The sequence below is a fragment of the Bubalus bubalis genome, chromosome 2 (genome assembly GCF_019923935.1).
Source record: "Bubalus bubalis isolate 160015118507 breed Murrah chromosome 2, NDDB_SH_1, whole genome shotgun sequence".
Lineage (NCBI taxonomy): Eukaryota > Metazoa > Chordata > Mammalia > Artiodactyla > Bovidae > Bubalus > Bubalus bubalis.
This window is the reverse complement of record NC_059158.1, coordinates 70,602,323-70,623,802: the sequence shown is the minus strand read 5'-3', so window position 1 is coordinate 70,623,802 and position 21,480 is coordinate 70,602,323. Positions and strand designations below refer to the sequence as shown.

General features: G+C 40.5%; 1 protein-coding gene across 1 annotated transcript in view; it reads left to right on the top strand.

The window, feature by feature from the left end:
• Positions 1-1,910: 1,910 nt before the first annotated feature.
• PJVK (pejvakin) overlaps positions 1,911-21,480 on the top strand; it is a 45,219-nt gene continuing 25,649 nt past the window's right edge. The window contains exon 1 of the mRNA XM_044933144.2: positions 1,911-3,707. Coding sequence (XP_044789079.2) covers positions 3,575-3,707 — 133 coding nt within the window. The 5' untranslated portion in view covers positions 1,911-3,574. The remainder of the gene's footprint in view (positions 3,708-21,480) is intronic.

Below are 21,480 nucleotides of genomic sequence, written 5' to 3'. Positions count from 1 at the left end.
TGAAGTATTTGTGGGAGCAGAGCTCCGCACACACCAGGGGGTGTAATAAATGTTTGCACTTGACTGAAGTTGATACATTATGACTGTGGCATAGTAAATAAAGCTTGTGTACAAAATATTTATTTCTATGGCAGCCATTATGTTCAGGATATATAAACTGTATCTAATTAAACAATTATGAATCTGTTTTGTGCTCTAGAAATATTCTTTTGGGGGAAAGATGGAAAAAAATGTCATGGGAGCTAAGATTAAACTATTTGAGTTTCTTTTTTTTTTTTTTTTCCCAAAAGGCTTCCCAGTGATTTAGAAATAGTGCTTATCAAACTAGGATTAGATTCTCTAAGTTTTCATTGAATTTCTTTTGTAAGATTGATCTTTTTAAACTATGCATTGCATGAATCATTCTGTTAAACCTGACCTTATTTAATGCATGATTATACGAACACACATTTGTGACTGAATTGTAAAACCTTTGTTGTAGCCTTCACTTATTAGAGAAAATGGCAAATTGTTCAAGAAAGGACTAGTTTTAATCCTTCCAGAGTGAAATCGAAAGAATGAATTTAAATGGCTGTGGTGATTCAGTATCCCCAATATCTTAAGCCAGTGGAAGCGCCGTGACTAAGGCAACTTACAGGTGGCACTATACTGCTGTCCATTTACTCTCAGATTTTTGTAAATTTACTCCCAGATTTTGCTGGTCTTTAATTGGAGGAGAAGGGGACAACAGAGGATGAGATGGCTGGATGGCATCACTGACTTGATGGACGTGAATCTGAGTGAACTCCGGGAGTTGGTGATGGACAGGGAGACCCGGCGTGCTGCGATTCATGGGGTCGCAAAGGGTCGGACACAACTGAGCGACTGAACTGAACTGAATTGGCTTTTAAAAAAATTAAGTCATTATTTTTCATGGGTTACTTTATCCCATAATTTCCAGCTTACAGTCCTATTAGTTATGTGCATCCTTTTGTTTTCCAAAATAACTATCTTACTTGATGCATTTAATCTTTTCCTCTGGTCCTGAAATAATGAGGCGCAGGAATGCACATGCCTAATTTGCACTATGCCATTGAGGGTTTGTAAAATATGCAACATTTATGCACAGTTGCAGGCTGCTGCTACTGCTGTCACTTCAGTCGTGTCCGACTCTGTGCGACCCCACAGACGGCAGCCCACCAGGCTCCCCCATCCCTAGGATTCTCCAGGCAAGAACACTAGAGTGGGTTGCCATTTCCTCCTCCAATGCATGAAAGTGAAAAGTGAAAGTGAAGTCGCTCAGTCGTGTCCGACTCTTGGCAGTCCCGTGGACTGCAGCCCACCAGGCTCCTCCATCCCTGGGATTTTCCAGGCAAGAGTACTGGAGTGGGGTGCCATGGCCTTCTCCGAGTGGCAGGCTAGTGTATCAATATTAGAACCATTGAATTTAGCTCCTGTGGAACACTACTTTTACATGTTTGTAGATTAAAAATTACCCCATTATTACATATTATTAGTTTTCTCAGTATCTCCAGACTGGTAGGAAAAAAATATTTTAAAAGGAACGGTTTTATTTTCTGCAAAAATTTTTTTCTCTCAGTTCTTCTAAATATAAATTAGAGCAGTTTTGGAGAGAGGAATATTGAGCTTTCAGAAAGCAAAGTGTAACCCTATTTGAGTTCTGTTTCTTCTTACTCTTAGTTAACAAGGTACATATGTGCACGTTAAGTCACTTCAGTCATGTCCAACTTTTTGTGACCCCATGGACTTGTAGTCCCCCAGGCTCCTCTGTCCGTGGGATTCTCCAGGCAAGAATACTGGAGTGGGTTGCCATGACCTCCTCCAGGGGATCTTCCCGACCCAGGGATCAAACCTGCATCTCTTAACATTTCCTGCATTGGCAGGCAGGTTCTTTACCACGAGTACCATGTAGGAAGCCCTGAATTAATAGGGTAAGCACAACTTAATACTATTAAAGACGGAATAATGCTAAAATGACTACTTCTTTTATCTTAGGTATTAACAGCTAATCCCTGCCCCTTTAATTATCTTCATTAAGTTATTTCTTTAGGAACTAATATAGTCAATAGAAACTTTTCTTCCAGTCATTTCAAGCTAACTTTAAAAGTTTTATTGACTTTATTTAACTGACGTACAATACACTTTACATATCTGAACTGTACAGTGTGATACATTTTGACATATGCATGTGCTCTTGACACCAGCACCAGAATGATCATGGACATATCCGTCATCACTAATCATTTTCCCAGCCTCTTACTAATCCAGCTCTTCTCCATCACACCATCCTTCATGGATGGTGGCAGTAATTCATCTGCTTCTGTCGGTTTTCAAAATCTGCATATTTTCTTGTGTTAACTGCATATGAAAGTTTTCTAGAAGGCTGTTGTGCGTATGCATCCAACCCCCTCCCATGCCCGCACTTCAGTATCCACCATCAAATAGTAACATACTGCAGGAGAAAGATCTCATTAAGTTCTAGGTTGGTTAAAAACTTTTACATTTAAAATACTTTGAAAACAGTGAACTATTTTTCACATCAAAATAGTCATGTAAGTCAATTCATTTCCATCTTTCTGGGGTCCAGAATAATGGTAACACTGAACTTGCTGGCAGTGCCGAGGAAGCCCTGGGAAGTGGTTTCTCTTGTTTGTAATCAAAGAATCCCTGACAAAGCCATAGGAAGCCAGAATGAAGGCTCTTGAAATAATGTCATGCTGATGATAAAGAGAAGGGAAGTAGCCTATGCTGAGGACCCTAGTCAGTAACGAATCCAAGACTGGGTCTCAGTGATCCTTTTAAATAGCATCACTTGGGTCCCCAGTGTAGGTCTGCACTAGTTTTTTTTATTGGGTGGGGCCTTTGTTGCTGGGCTGTGCTGTGCTTCAGTAGTTCTGCATGTGGCTCAGTAGTTGCGGCCCGCGGGCTCCAGAGCTCAGACTCAGTATCTGTGGCACATGGGCTTAGTTGCCCAGAGACATGTGGGATCATCCCAGAACAGGGCTCCAATCTGCAAGGCAGATTCTTGACCACTGGACCACCAGGGAAGCCCCTGCACTAACTTTTAAATTGCGTACATTTTCTTCTAGGAGGTACCTGGATATGCAGGCACCTACCTAGGTGGCCACACAGGACGATGGCATTCCCAGCAAAGCTTCTTCAGTCAGTAATGTTCAGACTCATAGTATCAGGCCCAAGAGGTCAAAGTTATCTTCTAAATTCCTCACAGTTTTGCCGAATATAGTTACCAATACTTAATGAAACATTCTGAACTTTTAAATTTTGTTCATTGAACAAGATATTTTCCCACAGTCTAGCTGAATTGGCCCAAGTGCTTATATCTAGTGTTAGGTGAGAAGCTGTCTGATCTGGCCGTTCAAGATGGCTTGGGTGCGCTCAGTACGCCTCAGTGCCTGCTTCACCTAAATTCAATTCACATGATTAATACTCATTTCCTACATACTTGCCCCAGGCCCCAGCTGGTAATTATTCTTTTCTTCAAAACATCTCCACCTGGATAGTTATGGAAGGCTTAGTGAGAGGCGTGTCCCTCTGCTAGTTCCCCTGGTAATCAATGAGCCAACCAGAAGTCAAGTCTCCTATAAGGGGTAACCTCGGCCTCCTTCTCTGGGAGCAAGGATGCCCATCATCTCCTAGCCAGCTGTGCACACAGTGGGGTGTCCATTTAAGGACCTTGGTTCAGCCAGGTAAGCTTCCCGCAATCCCACCCCAGCTCTCTCTTCTCCCCTGGCAAGTACAGGGCTTGCAAGCCTGCAAGGTGCAGCACAACAGAAGCCCTTAGGTTATAAATTTTAATGTTTTATCTTTAATTTGTTAGTATCTGGGACAAATCCTGACAACATATCAGTGCAGCTATTTTTTTTGCACTTCAAATCTGACAGATTCTGGAAAAGCCGGTCTCCAAAGTGCCATGTCACATGATACCACCTTCTCAGTAGATTTGAGGACCCACAGGCAAAACTTTTACTTTTTTCTAGTCAGTGGGGTAAATTTGCAAAACTGCTAACTCGTGGATGATACTAGGCGCCTTTAGTTACACCCTGATTCCACTTGTGTAAATTACAGTTATACTCAAAACCTAGGCCTATACCTGTATCAGTTTCTTTTTAAAAAATTGTTTTTTGGCTGTACCAGTCTTAGTTGTGGCAGGTGGGATCCTCGGTCTTCATTGCAGCGTGCAGTCTCTCCAGTTGTGGCGTGTGGACTCTTTAACTGTGTGGGATCTAGTTTCCAGAGGAGGGATCGAACCCAAGCCCCCTGCATTAGGTGCACAGAGTCTTAGCCACTGGACCACCAAGGAAGTCCCTTTTATTAGTTTCCTATTGGTGCCTTAACAAGTTGTTGTTCAGTCGCTAAGGCATTTCTGACTGTTTTTGATCTCATAAACTGCAGCACACCCAGAGTCCTTGTCCTTCACTATCTCCTGGAGTTTGCCCAGACTCATGCGCATTAAGTCAGTGATGGCCATCCAACCATCTCATCCTCTGTCACCCCCTTCTCCTCCTACCCTCATTATTTCCCAGCATCAGGGTCTTTTCCAATGAGTTGGCTCTTCACATTAGGTGGCCAAAGTATTGGAACTTCAGCTTCAGCATCAGTCCTTCCAATGAGTATTCAGGGTTGATTTCCTTTAGGATGGACCGGTTTGATCTCCTTGCTATCCATGGGGCTCTCAAAAATCTTCTCCAGCACCACCTTTCAAAAGCATCAGTTCTACTGCACTCAGACTTTTTATGGTCCTGAAAGGGTAACAGGCAGGAAGGCCAGGGGTCCCCAAAGGGAGGAAATAGGCTGCAAGTGTCAGACATTTTTTATCTCTGTCTTAAGTGGCAGGAGGAAACAAACGTTAGATATTTTCCCCTTGTCTATACAAATTTAAAAAGAGGGTTCTCTTAAAATTCTGTGTTGCTGTGAGGACACCTGGTTCCACCTGAACTTTTCTGAAACCTTGAGCTAACCAATGTTTTTCTTATGGAAATGTTTGTCTTAAGCTATGTTAATGAACTGTGTATTTACCCTAGACTCTGTTTTCCTTCTAGTCAGCTCCACTTAAAGACTCAGAGCTGATAAGGGCTCAACAAACCAGTATGTTTTACTCATACATTGTTCTCCTAATCTATATTAATGAAACTATATATTTACTTGGAAACCTGCCCCTCTTCAAGATTCATATCAATTGTCTTATGGCCTGGGATGACTCACTGGTGCCAATGTTATCTCAAAATGCATGTTGTAGGTGAGGGGCCGGTGCCACTCTGAGTTTTGAGACATCTTTCTATAATTAACTGTTTGCTAGTAGCTATATAACATCTGACTAAAGACTTCTGCCTGCTTCTGATGTCTATGTCAGAAGCTTTCTCTATCTCTTTTAAACTTTAATAAAACTTTATTACACAAAAGCTCTGAGTGATCAAGCCTTGTCACTGGCCCCAGATTGAATTCTCTTCCAGAGGCCAAGAATCCTGGTGTCTTTCGTGGTTCAGCAATAATCTTTCAGTCCAACACAAATCCGTAATGACTACTGGAAAAATCGTAGCTTTGACTATACAAATCTTTGTGTGCAAAGTGATGTCTCTGCTATTTAGTATACTGTCTAAGTTGGTCATAGCTTCTCTTCCAAGGAACAAATGTCTTAATTTTGTGGCTGCAGTTACCATCCACAGTGATTTTGAAGCCCAAGGAAATAAAATCTGTCATTGTTACCACTGTCTCCCCATGTATTTGCCATGAAGTGATGGGACCAGATGCCATGATCTTCATTTTTGGAATGTTGAGTTTTAAGCCAGATGTTTTAACTGTCCTTTTGCACCTTCATCAAGAGGTTCTTTACTTCCTCTTTGCTTTCTGCCATTCAAATGGTGTTACCTGCATATTTATCCTGGCAATCTTGATTCCAGCTTGTGCTTCATCCAGCCCAGCATTCTGCATGATGTACTCTGCATAGACATTAAATAAGCAGGGTGACAATAAACAGCCTTGTAGTGCTCCTCTGCCAATTTTGAACCAGTCAGTTGTTTCATGTCCAGTTCTGTTTCTTCTTGATCCGCATACGTGTTTCTCAGGAGACAGTTAAGATGGTCTGGTATTCCCATCTCTTTAAGAATTTTCTGCAGTTGTGATCCACACAGCCAAAGGCTATGCAGTCCCTACCATCAAGAGTAGAAATCTGAACACTTTTGCCAGTGCAAATGGGTTTTGTTTTGATGACCTGTTCATGAAACAAATGAAAATGATGATGTTTAAAAGATAATGGGTTTTTATTTTTTCCTTTGCACATTTTCCTTTGGGAAAAATACAAGCAAGTCAAAAAGCATTTCTAAATGATATCAGAGAATGTAGAGCTATACATTTTGTTGTGCACACTGCCTTTACCACTCTGTTTATTACTGCTCAGAGCGGTTGTACTAATGCATTTCTCATTGAGCGCTCTTTATTCCAAGTGATTATCTTTCCTTCATGAGAAGTCAAAACATGAATAGGAATTTTCAGGAATGTTACTTAAAGAGACAGATTCTTCAGGTTTTGTTGTGACTACTTATCAATGTTTAGAGAAATTAAGAGGTACTATTCCATACCAGGAAGAAAATTTTACTATTGGGTGCACAATCACTCACAGAATTCAAAGGTTGATAGGAAAGAATTTGTAAAGCAGTAACTAGGAGTGAAAGTTAAGTACCACATTTCTGTTTCTCAGGAAAGTTGATGAAGAATAAGTAACACACAAAATGTTATCAACCATTTATCATCCACCATTGGTAATATTATCCACCATGAAATCAGTGACCACACTGTGGAAATGAGTGAAGACCATCCACATGAGCACACAAGCTGTTTATTCAGAGCTTGCTGTAGCAAAGGAGCCACCATCGCTTGGCTTTGGCAGAAATCCAAAGACAGATAGGGGAGTGGGAATGTTGTATAGTGAAAAAACTTTTCTGATATGTTTGGATTGGAAACTGTTGACATGGGGAAGGTGGAGGCCGGCTAACTAGAAGTACTCTGTCTCACATGCTTAACTTGGAAAGTGTATTTGGCTTTCTCTGGTTGGTCTGAGTTGGAAACCAAGGCAAAAATAGGCAAGTTGGCAGCCATTGACTAAGTCCTGACAGTTTGGGGCCAATTGCTGCAGAGGTTGTGGACGAGAGTTCTGTTCTCATAAATGGTATGGCTGTTGCCTGTTTGTCCATTCCGTCCCTCAACATGAAAATCAGAATATGAAAACCACAAAAAGTCAGATGATTCAAATCTGCTGAAAAGGCAACATACACTTGAAAAGCTGATTGTTATTTTAAGCATGTCATGCCTGAAGACGATTTCATACACGGCAGCAGGAGGTGCATTTTCACATCACTCTGAGAAGCATTACTTTTATTCAGGTCACGTGCATCTATTTCTAAAGTACTTTTACTCATGTTGAGTCCAGATATCTTACCTGCACACTAGCATGTAGCCACAGCTCTCAGTGTGTTGGCTGTATTAGCAAAAGAATTTTGCAGATAATTAAAATAATGTCAATTTTTAAAAACTGAAGTATAGTTGATTTACAGTGATTCAGTATGCAACAAATTTAATCAGCTATACATCTATCTATATCTGTTTTTCAGATTCTTTTCCATTATAGGTTATTACAAGATATTGAATATAGTTCCCTCTGCTATCCTCTTCCTATCTCTCTGCTATCCAGTAGGTCCTTGTTGTTTATCTATTTTATTTATACCAGTTTGGATATGTTAATCCCAATCTCCTAAATTATCTCTCCCCCTGACGTGTCCTCTTTGGTAACCATAAGTTTGTTTTCTATATCTATGAAGATATTTGGGGTTTTTTTAAATTAATTTTTACTGCAGTATAGGTCATATACAATATTGCATTTTTGCTGTACAGCAAAGTGAATCAGTTATAACATCTGACCCCATTTTTGTGAATAATATTATAAATTCAGTCTAAAAATTCAACTTTGCTATGAAAATGAAAATATTGGTGAGTACGGTACTGGGATAAAAATAAAGTTCTTAATAAGTTATGAGACCTCCAGAATAGAAATATACAAAGAATTGGCTATTGTACAATCTAATTTATAACTGTGTTCAAGCAAGCTGACAAATCTTACCAATAAGATTTGTCTTACCAAGTTATCAAATTTAACAAATATTTTTATATACTCAAAATACCAAAATTACAAAATTTTTGTGACAAAACTGACGTTGAATAAAAAATTCAGTTTTCAGATGGTTATATGCTATTTTCACTAGCATCAATGTTTAAAATGTTTAAATGTTAATGTTTAAAATGTTTGAGTAGTACTTTGAAGTACTACTTTATAAATCATTCTAACTATCTTGCAATGGTATCAAACATTTTTGTAACAAGTTCTCTAAATTTTGGCTTCACTTTGCTCAAAGTTAATTGGAAATTGTTAATTTAAATATTCAACAAGTAGAAAGTGCCAAAAACTTCTAGCTTTTGACGTTTTTAGTGAATTGCAATTATTGAAAACAAAATTTCCAAACAGGAAGACAATTAATTTTATCCCTCCAAGCACAAGGAAGGAACTGACTGAATTGAATGCTGAGAGCTCACACAATGTAGATGTAATCTTTAAATTCTCTGAGCTTTTGGAAATCTAGAGGTATAAGAAGAGCCTTTTGATGGCACTCCTATTAATATTTTTTAATTGGATAAATTTACATTCTTTATTTGAATGGAATGAACAAGAACAACCAATGGTTTTACAGTATTTAAATTTGGCAAAATATTAAAAATAATTATAGAGACCATTTATTAGACACATTTTTTCTTATAAACTCTTTTTGTTGCGTAAGACACTTTTATGGCAAAGGGACAATACCTGTGAAAATATTTGGGCTGAAGTTTTACACATTTCACCAAAAAGTGTTAGATTTTAGAATATCTTCCATTTAGAATTTGCCCTAAATTTACCAAGTACCTCAGCATTTGTGGAGAATAGTATTTTCTCAATTAAAAATACCGTGGTCTGTGAGGAAGAAGCAATTGAAGAGATAAATAATCATAAATGTATTTACTGTAAACTGCAACTTAAAGAATACTATAGGCAATTTAAGAAAAAAAAACAAAAAATAGTAAGACCATACTAAAAAATATATGCTTCAGAAAATCTCTCAGTCAAAATTTCCTTTTTATAAGGAAACCAGCCATACTGGATTAGAGTTCACCCCAAAAGATCATTTTAATTTAATTACTTCTTAAAATGACTTCAAAATGTTGCCACATTCTGGCATCTAGGGTTAGCACTTCAGCATGAATTTAGGGACATGAATTTAGGACAACTTAGTCCCTAACAATACCCAAAATAACTGAAATCAGGATCTCAAAGATATTTGTACACCCATGAATATGGGTATTCAAAAGCAGCATTATTCACAATAGCCGAAAGGTGGAAGCAACCCAAGTATCCTTCAGGAGACAGAGATAAGTAAAATGAGGTATCTACATACAATGGAACATTATGGTCTTAAAAAGAAAATAAATTCTGATACCTGATAGAGCATTGGATGAACCTTGGGGACATTGTGCTAAGTGATCTGAAACAGTCACAAAAAGACAAATATTAGAAGTCTACTTACATCAGTCATCTATACAGTTAATAGAAACAGAAAGTACAGAGTGGTCCTCAGAGACTGGAGACTCTGGGGAGAGATGAATGGGGAGTTAGTGTTTAATGGGTACAAAATTCTGGTTTTGCAAGGTGAAAAGAGTTCTTGAGGTTGGCTACAAAACAGTGTGAATGTACTTAACACTACTCAACTGTACACCTAAACATGGTTAAAGTGGTAAATTTTATGTTGCTCATACTTTAAATTTAAAAGTTGCATAGATGAGCTGTATATACATGTTGTACCATTATTAATTTCCTTGTTCTGATAATGTATTATATTTATGTAAGATATAATCATTTAGAGACACTGAGTTAAAGGTACAGGGGACCTCTCTGTACTATCTTTGCAACTTCCTGTGAATGTTTTAATTGCTTCAAAGAAAAGGTTTTTTAAAATTATATTCTTGTGTTTAAAAAAAAATAAGGAAGTTAGAGACTGCCAATTCAATCTCTTGGACCAGGATAATAGAACTTCATGAAGACAGAGATTAAAGTGTTTAAACACAGCTTACCCAGGGACATAACTTTGATCAGAAAGAAGCTTACACACTGAGACCCAGCAGGACCAAGTAACCCATATAATGACTATTACGAGTTATTAGCCGCCAAGGGAAATTGCATTGACAAGCTTTCCTTTTGGCATTGGGGCCTCGCTAATGGCTTCCTATTGAGCAAAGTTCTCAACAGTATTTCCCCACATGTCAAATGCCCAATATTGGCCAAAAGTAAACCATAAAATGTAGTTAAGATTCTCTCCATGCATATCATCAGTGTCACACTGAGGGCATTGCTGTTTTTGTTCAGTCGCTCAGTCATATCCAGCCCTTTGCAATACCACGGACTGCAGCATGCCAGGCTTCCCTGTCCTTTGCTATCTCCCAGAGTTGACTCAAACTCATGTTCATTGAGTCACTGATGCCATCCAACCATCTCATCCTCTGTCATCCCCTTCTCCTCCTGCCCTCAGTCTTTCCTAGCGTATCACCCAGAGGGCATAGCTATAGTAATGCCTCTGACCAAGGACAACTTGCAGCAGCAGGCTTTTACCTCCAAATTGAGACACAAGATTTAACCTTCCCTTGGGAAAAAGCTATTGCTGTGCAATTGTTCACGTTGATTTACTATTTCTTAGAATTTGCTGTATCTGAAATTATTTCCCCCTTTTTATTATACATTTTGCTTCTTGCCATTTTTTCTCTTTAGGCTGGTTTGTTTGCTGTTTTCTCTAAAATTCTGCCAGAGGTCTGTGTAGCAGGCTTGTCTATGGTTTTATTAATGAACCCCAATGTTTTTGCTCCCTCCGGGGCCCCTAGCTTATTGTTCTCGGCTTGGTCACTCTTGCATGAGCTCCACCTTGCCTGATTCCTGTCTGAGCACACTGACCACAAGAGGGCGAAGCAGAAGGTAGCTGATATCTTCTACCTAAGACGGGGCATCGTTTGTGAATGGGTGAAGTAAACAGTGACGGGTTCGGTGGATTGGAGGAGGCCCATTTGGGGTGGCCCACATGTGGTGTGTCTCCCCTAAGTGACCAGTGTGGTATGGTTCCTCTCGTAAAAGGCAGTTGCTATCCAGGGCTGATTCATATTGAGGTTTGACAGAAAACAACAGAATTCTGGAAAGCAATTATCCTGCAATTAAAAAATAAATAAATTTGGGGAAAAAAGGATAGTTGCTATATTCTAAGTTATCAACAACAAGGTAATACTCACCAGTATGAACACACCCTGTGTGTATAGCAACAATTCTAGAAGCTTGACATATTAAAAGATATGACACACTATACAGATACCCAGGAGTAAGACTAAGTCTTAGGAGTAAGGCTAGGGAAAAAATGCAATCAAAATGTGCACATACTGTGTCAAAACTATGTTATGAGCTAATAAGAATTATAAAAACTTAGAGAATGAGGTAAGAGAGTGTTTTCCAAAGTGTCTGTTCCTCTCAGCTAATCTGACAGGATGTTTAAAGGACTCTGGCATCAAAATAAATTTGGAAAATTCTCCCAGCTGTGATATTTTTTAAAGGACCTGATAAATAAGTTTGTTTAACCCAAAGTTTACCATATGTATTTATATGTGGAATCTACATATGTGGATTCTTTTAAAAAGTATTATTATTCGTAGTAATAGTAGTATAAAATCTATTAAACCTAAGCTGTGGAACAGGCTTTCTGAAACACAGTTCTAGAATTACCATTGTATGTGGCAGTAAGAAGCTCAGTGAGTGACCCTGAGGAAACCTGTGAGAATGGTGGAATTAAACTGTTATTAAGATGAAAGAATAAGGCGAGGAAATCACAGTGAATATAACCTGTAGGCTGGAGTTCCCAGTGAAAGAAAGAGATAAGACAGAAATTAAAGGGGATGTAATGGTTAATTCTTATGTGTCAACTTGGCTGAGCCATGGTATCTAGCTATTTGGTCAAATATGATTCTGAGCTTTTCTGTGAAGGTATGGATACTTTTTGGAAGAGATTAACATTTAAATCTGTGCTCTGTGGTGTGGGTGGGTCTCATCCAATCAGTTAAAGCCCTTCACAGAGCAAGGTCTGACTTCTCCAAGAAAGAAGGAATTCTGCCAGCACACTGCTTTTAGACTCAAAATGCGATTCTTCCTTGAGTCCCCAAGGCTGCTGGCCCAACCCCATCAGATTTTGCATTCAGGAAGTCTCTCAGTCCAATGAGCCAATTTCTTAAAATAAATCTACCCCCCATAACTCCACCCCACCCATACTTATTGGGTGTTTGTTGTGGGGTTTTGCTTCTTGTGTGTGTGGCTTAGAAATTTTTTGTGAATGTCTCACATGTAATTAAGAAGAATATATATCCTTTCTTATAGAAGTATATGTATCATCTATCTCCTGTTGTTAATTCAGTTTTTATGGAGAACCCTGACTAACACAAGGCACTGTTTTATTGGGTCAGAAGAGAACTAACTAACCCAGCTAATGAGAGAAAGAAGAATTGATGATTCCGAAGAGAAATGGAGTTACTGATGCCACAAGGTCCATGAAGGAAGAGTAGGATGCAGAGTCAACATTGCAGTTAAAATATTTAACCAGATTCCTCTGAGACATGAGCAAAGGAAGAGTGACTAGGAGAAAGTATAAAGTTTGAGGTGGTATAAGAAATGTAAGTAACTGGAGCCATCTGTGTATTGCAAAGTGTGACTGCTTAATATGTTGATTCTAAGACATCTCATTAATACTACAACTAAACACTTTCCTAGGGCAATATACTGTAGTGGGAAAGAGTCCATCCAGGATCTCAATCTTCTCTGTGATAATAGAAGCATCTGTCTGCAATTAAGTGTTATTTGGGGTCCTAAACAACACAGGAAAATTCTGTAGGAGCAGCTGTAGAAACTCCTTTGGAAGTAGTGAAGGCTGAATAAAAGGAAGTCAGGTGGCGCTAGTGGTAGACTTAAGAGATGCAGGTTCGACCACTGGGTTGGGAAGATCCCCTGGAGGAGGGCATGGCAACCCACTCCAGTATTCCTGCCTGGAGAATCCCAGGGACAGAAGAGCCTGGTGGGTTGCAGTCCATGGGATTGCACAGAGTGGAAAACGACTGAAGCGGCTTGGCACAGCACACAGGAGCAGAGCATAGGAGGCCTGCCTTCAGGGAACTGGCATTTCCGAGTGAGAGGTGAGCCTTAGTTGCCCTGTAGTCTAGTCACTTGTTACATGGGACTGTTGAGCACTTGAAATGTGGTTAGTTTGAACAGACATGTGCAGTAAATGTAAATTACAGGCCAGATTTCAGCAACTTAGTATATAAAAATGTAACAGCTTAGATCAGCAGCATTGTCCCCCCAAAAAAGCCATATTACAAATCACATATGTAAATGTTATAGTAGACACATTATTAAAATAAACAGGTGAAATTAACGTTAACATTTGTATTTAACCCCAGTTGAAATAATAATATTTTATATATATGTGGGGTTAAATACAAATATTAACGTTAATTTCACCTGTTTATTTTCTCTAGCAATGTGTCTGCTAGAACATTTACATAAGTGATTTGTAATATGGCTTTTTTGGGGGCCAGTGCTGATCTAAACTGTTAAATAGCAACCAAAGTGCTCAGTATCATTTAAGGAAAAAGGCCAATCATCAGACAGTACAGTGCAGATTGTAAGAAGAGGAAGTGCTGCAGAGAATCAGACAATGCTATAAATAAACTTGGGTCCTATCTTTGGGCCAGACTACTTTTTAATGTATTCTCTGCTGATCTCATAAGCATATACCTCAAGGCTTGTTGAAATGTTATAGAAGGAATTTGTTTGAGTGAGTCACCCCAGTTTTATAACTTTGTAAAGAGAATGCTTTATACTGTGTGTATCTTCAAGGTTTTCAAAGTACTTGCACATTCATTATTTCATCTTTTTAATGATCTGGGAGGAAGGTAGAACTGGTTATCTCTATTTTGACGAGGAAATTGAGCCTCGAAGAGTTGGTGTGATGCAAAGAACATTGGAATCAAGGATGCTGCAGAACAGTGACTGAGAGTGACCAAATATTACAAGGTCCTAGAAAAAACACTGGATTTGGAGTCAGAAAGTTCAGTTCTTCCCAGATAGATGGCTTTAAACTGATATTGTTACCAAAGTTTCATTTATTCAAGTGTAAAATGGGATAACCAGAGTACCTGCTTCAGAGAGTTGTTGTTCGGTTGCTAAGTAGTGTCTGACTCTCTGAGACCCTGTGGGCAGCAGCACGCCAGGCTTTCCTGTCCTTCACTGTCTCCCGGAGTTTGCTCACATTCATGTGCATTGAGTCAGTGATGCCATCCAGCCATCTCATCCTTTGTTATCCCCTTCTTCTCCTGCCCTCAATCTTTCCCAACATCAAGGTCTTTTCCAATCAGTCGGCTCTTTGCATCAGGTGGCCAAAGGTTTGGAGCTTCAGCATCAGTCCTTCCAATGAATATTCAGGGCTGATCTCCTTTAGGATTGACTGGTTTGATCTTCTTACTGTCCAAGGGACTCTCAAGAGTCTTCTCCAGCATCACAGTTCGAAAACATCAGTTCTTCAGCACAGCCTTCTTTACGGTCCAACTCTCACATCTGTACATGACTACTGGCTGTGTAGTCGTGCACCATATGGACATGCACCTATGTACCATAGCTGTGACTTTATGGACCTTTGTCAGCAAAGTGATGCCTCTGTTTGTTAATACACTGTCTAGGTTTGTCATACCTTTTCTTCCAAGGAGCAGGTATCTTTTAATTTCACGGCTGCCATCACCATCTTCAGAGATTTTTGAACCCAAGAAAATAAAATCTGTCACTGTTTCCATGGTTTCTCCCCATCTATTTGCCATGAAGTAGTGAGACCAGATGCCATGGTCTTAGTTTTTTGAACTTTGAGTTTTAAGCCAGCTTTTTCACTCTCCTGTTTCACCTTCATCAAGAGGCTCTTTAGTTCCTCTTTGCCTTATGCCATTAGGGTGGTGTCATCTGCATATCTGTGGTTGCTGATATTTCTCCCAGGAATCTTGATTCCAGCTCGCGATTCATTCAGCCCAGCATTTCGCGTGATGTACTCTGCATATAAGTTAAATAAGCAGGGTGACAGTATACAGCCTTGATGTACCTCTTTCCCAGTTTTGACAACCAGTCTGTTGTTCCATGTTCAGTTTTAATGGTTGCTTCTTGACCTGCATACAGGTTTCTCAGGAGGCAGATAATGTGTTCTGATATTCCCATCTCTTTAAGAATTTTCCACAGAGGGTTGAGGTGAGCATTAATTGAGATAATCCATGTAAAACATTTGACATAGTAACTAAATCCCAGGAAACTCTTGGTAATTTAACTATTAGTATTATGTAGCATGAAGTTCAGAGAGGCAATGGCACCCCGCTGCAGTACTCTTGCCTGGAAAATCCCATGGACGGAGGAGCGTGGTGGGCTGCTGTCTAAGAGTCGGACACGACTTAACTTTCACTTTCACTTTTCACTTTCATGGGCTGGAGAGGAAATGGCACCCCACTCCAGTACTCTTGCCTGGAAATTCCCATGGACGGAGGAGCCTGGTAGGCCGCAGTCCACGGGGTCACGAAGAGTCGGACACAACTGAGCGACTTCACTTTCACTTTTCACTTTCGTGCATTGGAGAAGGAAATGGCAACCCACTCCAGTGTTCTTGCCTGGAGAATCCCAGGGACGGGGGAGCCTGGTGGGCTGCCGTCTATGGGGTCGCACAGAGTCAGACACGACTGAAGCGACTTAGCAGCAGCAGCAGCAGCAGCATGAAGTTATATTTTAGTGTCATCCAAATTAAGGATAAATACATGGGTGTAGCTAGGTTCTAATACTATTCTTTAGTGTTTCAGTCCAGGAGGTAATCCTTCTAAATGCTTTCCAAAACTCTGCTCTGCAGATCCCCTTACCTGATAGCAAAATTTCCATTCAGAATTACTTTGCAAGCATGACAACAGGATTCAGAGAATTATAAACAAATATGCCTCCTTTTCCAAATGAGGAAATAGAAGTTAAGATAAATTATCTAATACTTGGATATGAGACAACAACAACAAAAAAAGTGAGTGGCACGTCCTTTCAGTGACATGGAAGTGAAGGCTCCTCCAGGATTAGCCAGGATGGTGTATTTCAGCTTGCTATTTTTCTTTCTTCGGCTGCACTAGGTCTTCGTTGCTGCGCAGCCTTTCTCTTGTGGGGCGAGCGGGGGCTACTCTCTTGTTGCTTTGTGCAGGTTTCTCTTGCTGTGGAGCACAGGCTCCGGGGCACTTGGACTTCAGTAGTTGAGGCACACAGGGGCTTAGTTGCCCCTCGGCATGTGGAATCTTAGTTCTTAGATCAGGGATCAAGCCCATATTCTCTGCAGTGGCAGGTGGACTCTTAACCACTGCACCACCAGGAAAGTCCCTTGTTACTTATTATTGATGTAAGGTTCCAGACTTAGTGATGATGCATGTTAACTTGTAGACTTTTTTTTCCTGATAAAAGTGCAGATTTCCATCTAGTGGAACAGACAGCCCCAAAGTTATGCTTTAAACAGTTTTGTATCTCACCCCCCAATCTCATTCTCCCATAAAGAAATACCCTAGCTCTACAAATGCTCTTTGAATTGGGCAGGGCATCTTCCCAGCCCCTCCTTACTGAATAAGTTGAAGAAAATCTTCTACATGCATCGTCTAGAATGTGCCCCTGGGTTCACTGCATCTGTTTTGCCTCTCTCCGGTTCACAGTCTGTGCAGATGTCCAGTGTCTGAGAGACCTGCCTTGTGTCTTTTGTCCACTTTCATGGTTATTTACTGAGGGAGCACTGACCTGGATCTGTTACTCTTTCATATTGGAAACAGAAGTCAATTATTTTTATATTAGAGATGAGAAAACTGAGGGATGGAAACATTTAGTGACTTGTCCAAAATCGCACAGCATTTCAAACCTAGGTAGTCTGATTTCAGAACTCCTCACTTAATTACTGTACCATGTGGCTTCTCAGAAAAATGGTTTTATGTACATACATGTGTAAAATGTTTTGTCTGGTGTCAGGAAACACAGTAAGTCCTTAATAAAGCCTGGGTATTTTATCCTTTAAAATTCTAAAGGTCAGTATAACTGTGTTCTTAGCACAGTGTTTAGAAGCAGGAAATAGTGGATAGGACAGAAGCACCTCCACAGGAGTTGGTATTCTTGATGAGTACTAAACGTTATCATTGTCCTACCACTAGTGAAAAAAGGGCATTTACTTAAGTCCTTTATTGCTCAAGCACTATTTATTTACAGGAAATATTAAATCCTTACTATGCTTTCTTTTGGGGCTTCCCCGGTGGCTCAGTTGGTAAAGAATCCGCCTGCAATGCAGGAGACCCAGGTTCAATTCCTGGGTGGGGAAGATCCCTCGGAGAAGGAAATGGCAACCCACTCCAGTATTCTTGCCTGGAAAATCTCATGGACAGAGGGGCCTGGTGAGATACAGTCCATGGGGTCACAAAGAGTCGGACACAACTGAGCATCTGAGCAGAGGCTTTCTTTTGCCATTGAAACCAATCTTTATTCATTAGAAATATAGAGCAAAAAATAAACGCTCCAAGCGACCAGGCTTAGGTGATACTCCTATCAAGTTCTGAATTTCAAATAAATAAATACTGTATAGTAACACACCCATCTGGCCATGAAGGAGATTGCAGTGGAATGAAGGTACAAGCTCATGAATAGGAACACATATATCTGTAATAGCATCCAGCACCGAATCTACTATTTAATTCTTAATGTTTAATCTACCGCCTATGTGTGCTCTAACTTTTCATCTAAAAAAATGTATAATGGAGATGTCATTAAGCCCAGGCCTTTCTTTGGTTTTAGCCCGTGTACTTGAAAATAGTTTGCGTCTGTCTTGTGCTATTTTTTTCCTCCCTGAGATACATGTAAATTTTTTTCCGAATTTCAGTTATATCTACTAGCAAAAAAATGCAACAAACACTTTGCGGTTCTCCATTCACTCTGATTAGCACAGGAAAGAGAACTAGCTTATTCTAGGCTTCTTTCCATGGTGCCCCCTCTTGCCTCAGATCAGACAAGCCCACAGGCATACGCATCCATCGACTTTGACCTCTCTGAATAGAAGCTGCCAGATCTTCACTGCACATTGTTCTCCGTAGATGGTTAGAACTGATAAGTTCAAACCTAAACAAATTTACAAAGGGAAATGCAAAAATCAGGAAATGGTAGATTAAGTAAAATAAATGTAAGACTAGGTTTATTAACTTCCCACAAGCCCAAACTTCCCTTTTCTGGGATCAGCTTTATCTGTGGCAGGAAGTCATCATTATCTCCTATCTGTCAATAGTTCTCAGATGTCCAGTTAGTAAAATGTTCAAGTAAACTGTACTTTAATGCATTAAATTTATTGTTTCTACTCTATTAATATTACTCTATTAGCTCTCATGTGCTAAGTCACTTCAGTCATATCCAAATTTTTGTGACCCTATGGAGCCTGCCAGGCTCCTCTGTCCATGGGATTTTCCAGGCAAGAATACTGGAGTGGGTTGCCATTTCCTCCTCCAGGCTATCTTCCCGACCCAGGGATTGAACCCGCGTCTCCTGTGTCTCCTGCATTGGCAGACAGTTCTTTACCATTAACACCACCTAGGAAGCCCTTAGTTCCAGTACTCACAAGCTTCCAGAACTGGTGTCTCTCTCTACTTTTTAGAACTCATATGGACTCTTCCATGATTTTTAATTGTCCTTTGACTCTTTAAGTGTAGTGTTAATCTAGATGTAGCCTTACTCATAGTAGGCTTTGTTCTCAAATTAGGATCTATTTCATTTCCTATATATCCTTTTGGATGTAAAGAAGAGTCTTTTCAAAATCCAAGTATACCCTGCCACTGAAGTAATACATACACCAACCACACAGATCTGCAAAAAAAAAAAAAAAAAGGTAATGAAAAGCAAAAGATACATAATCCAAAGAGAAAATTAAGAGTTGTAATTTTACATATAAATAACATGATTGATCTTATTTTCCTATTATTATCTTTTCACCTTGAACTCAACTGTGTATGTCAGGTCGGGCTCTGTAGGGAGCAGACTCTGAGGAAGAGACAGTGGCAGAGGCTTCTTTAGGGGATTCTTCGGGAACCACCATCTGTGGAAGGGATAATAAACTGGGATTGGACAGGAGGAGAAGTTGGATTGTGATACAGTCTCAACAAAGTGGTCAGCTGAACTCCTAGGAAACTCCGAAGCTGGTGGGCCCTTTGGAATTGTTGCAGACTGGAGCAAGAGGACGAGGTTTTTGTTGACCAGTCAATGGAAGCAGGCTGTCCAGAAAAGGGGACGTGACCTTGGATGCAGTGGCTCTTTTCAAGTGAAGCCATTCTGAAGAGGGTTGATCGCCAGAATTGGCTTCATATACATGCAATTCATATAGTCACACAGGACCCCACACTTAGTTTAGCACTCTGCTGCCTCTGTCTTGAAATTCTTGACTTTTGGCCAAGGAGCCCTATATTTTCATCCAGCACTGGGCGCTACACATTTTGTAATCAGTTCTGCTGACAGCTGAGGGCCGCAGCACAGTCTATAACTGGGGTAAGTCCTTCAGCCCTAAAGTGGCATCTGCGTGACAGACCAGTATTCACTACAGCCCATACCTTGCATGGCTTGAATCCACTTATCCTTAGAAGAAAGCAGAATAAATTACAGTCCCTAACACTGAAACTGGTTTGGGGGCTACAACTGAAAATCATCATGTCTCTCCTGATACCACTGTGAGGCAACATGCCACCAAGTGACTGATGGGTTTCCTCATGGATTGGGGGGACTCGGCACTGGTCTCTGTTGCTGGTAGGATGAACATTCAGCAGTGAGTGAAACTAGATCAGCCTTGGTAGGTGGGCACCCATTCCACTGGGTCCACTCCAATCCTGCTACGTGGCTATTCATCCCAGATGCTGATGTCTTTTTGTCTACTTGGTTGTTCGGGGCCTCTTCCATTGTGGATTCCTTACAGTATGGATCACATGTAGGACCAAGCTCTCCCCTCTTTGTGCCTGTCCACATACCTTTATCTCAGATCTACTGGTGCCCAATCTTCCAGTCTGTTTCTTTTCAGGCTCCAGGCCAACTGGTCATGCCAGTTGCCACTGCCCAAGTGTATTCTAATCTTGGGCCACCTTCCACATGAATAGATGGCAGGGTGTACTGCCTGAAACTCTGTGCTTTCTAGAGGATTTCAGCTCCTCTCTAACTTTCAAGGCCACCCCTTTGTGGGCTGTAGAATAACCTTCATGTATTTTTGCTTTGTACCATGTACAGGCCTTACCCACCCATGAGTCAAATTCAGGCATTTTTCTCTTTCATCAGTTGGTGGTAGAGGATCCTTGGCAACAGGTGTGAACTGAGGGAGAGGTATTGGTCCAACAGTGGTGGGTGACATGGGAGTCCAGCCTGCCTGCTTGCGGGGCATACTGTGCCCTCTGGCCATACTTTTGTTTGATCCTAGATGTAGCTTCCATTTTACAATGGATTGCAGCATGACTCAACCCAACCTTATGACTTGATGGGACAGATAGAACCCAGCTCATTATTGGTGGTTTTGGTTACATGGCTACCAAGCATCCCATCATCAGGCACTCCATCTCTACCAGGGCACACTAGCACATCACAACTGTTTGTTGAAAGGTGTTCATTTCTCCACTATAGATGGCATGATCTTCATCCAGAATGGCATCCACATTGTAACTTTCCCATTGGAACTTGGCATAAACTCCACACGTCTCCCCACTACTGATACGTCTAATACAACAGGCATAGTTGCCTGTGTCAGCATATTTCAGTCACTCACCTAACATGGTTAATGGTGATTGGTTAAGAGCCTTGACAGAATGCAGTTAATAACACCGGAGGGTGCAGCTAACTCCCTAGAACACTGGACGGTCTGAGAGAGGTGACATTTGAACGCTATCTTGAAGAATGCTTGCTTCCCTCAGAGCCAGAAGCAGAGAAATCATAGCAGAAGGAAGGGCATGACTTCTGGGTAACTTACACAGATCTCATTTTATCAATACATTGGACTGTTAAGAACTCAACTACATTGTTCTTTCCCCAATTGCACCTCATCCTCTTCATCTTATGAAAACTCTTTCATGAAAACTCTCCCCAACCTGTTCTCTCCACAATGAGCATTTTTCTGCACAGGAGTCTGAAATTATCTCTAGAGTGAGCTCATTGTGCCCTCTCTATATTCCAGAACATTGATGACCGCCCAAGGCTAATTCAATCTTAATGACCCATAAGCTCTCCTGTATGGATAAACTTTGTCTCCAGTCTGTGTGTTCCTGTGG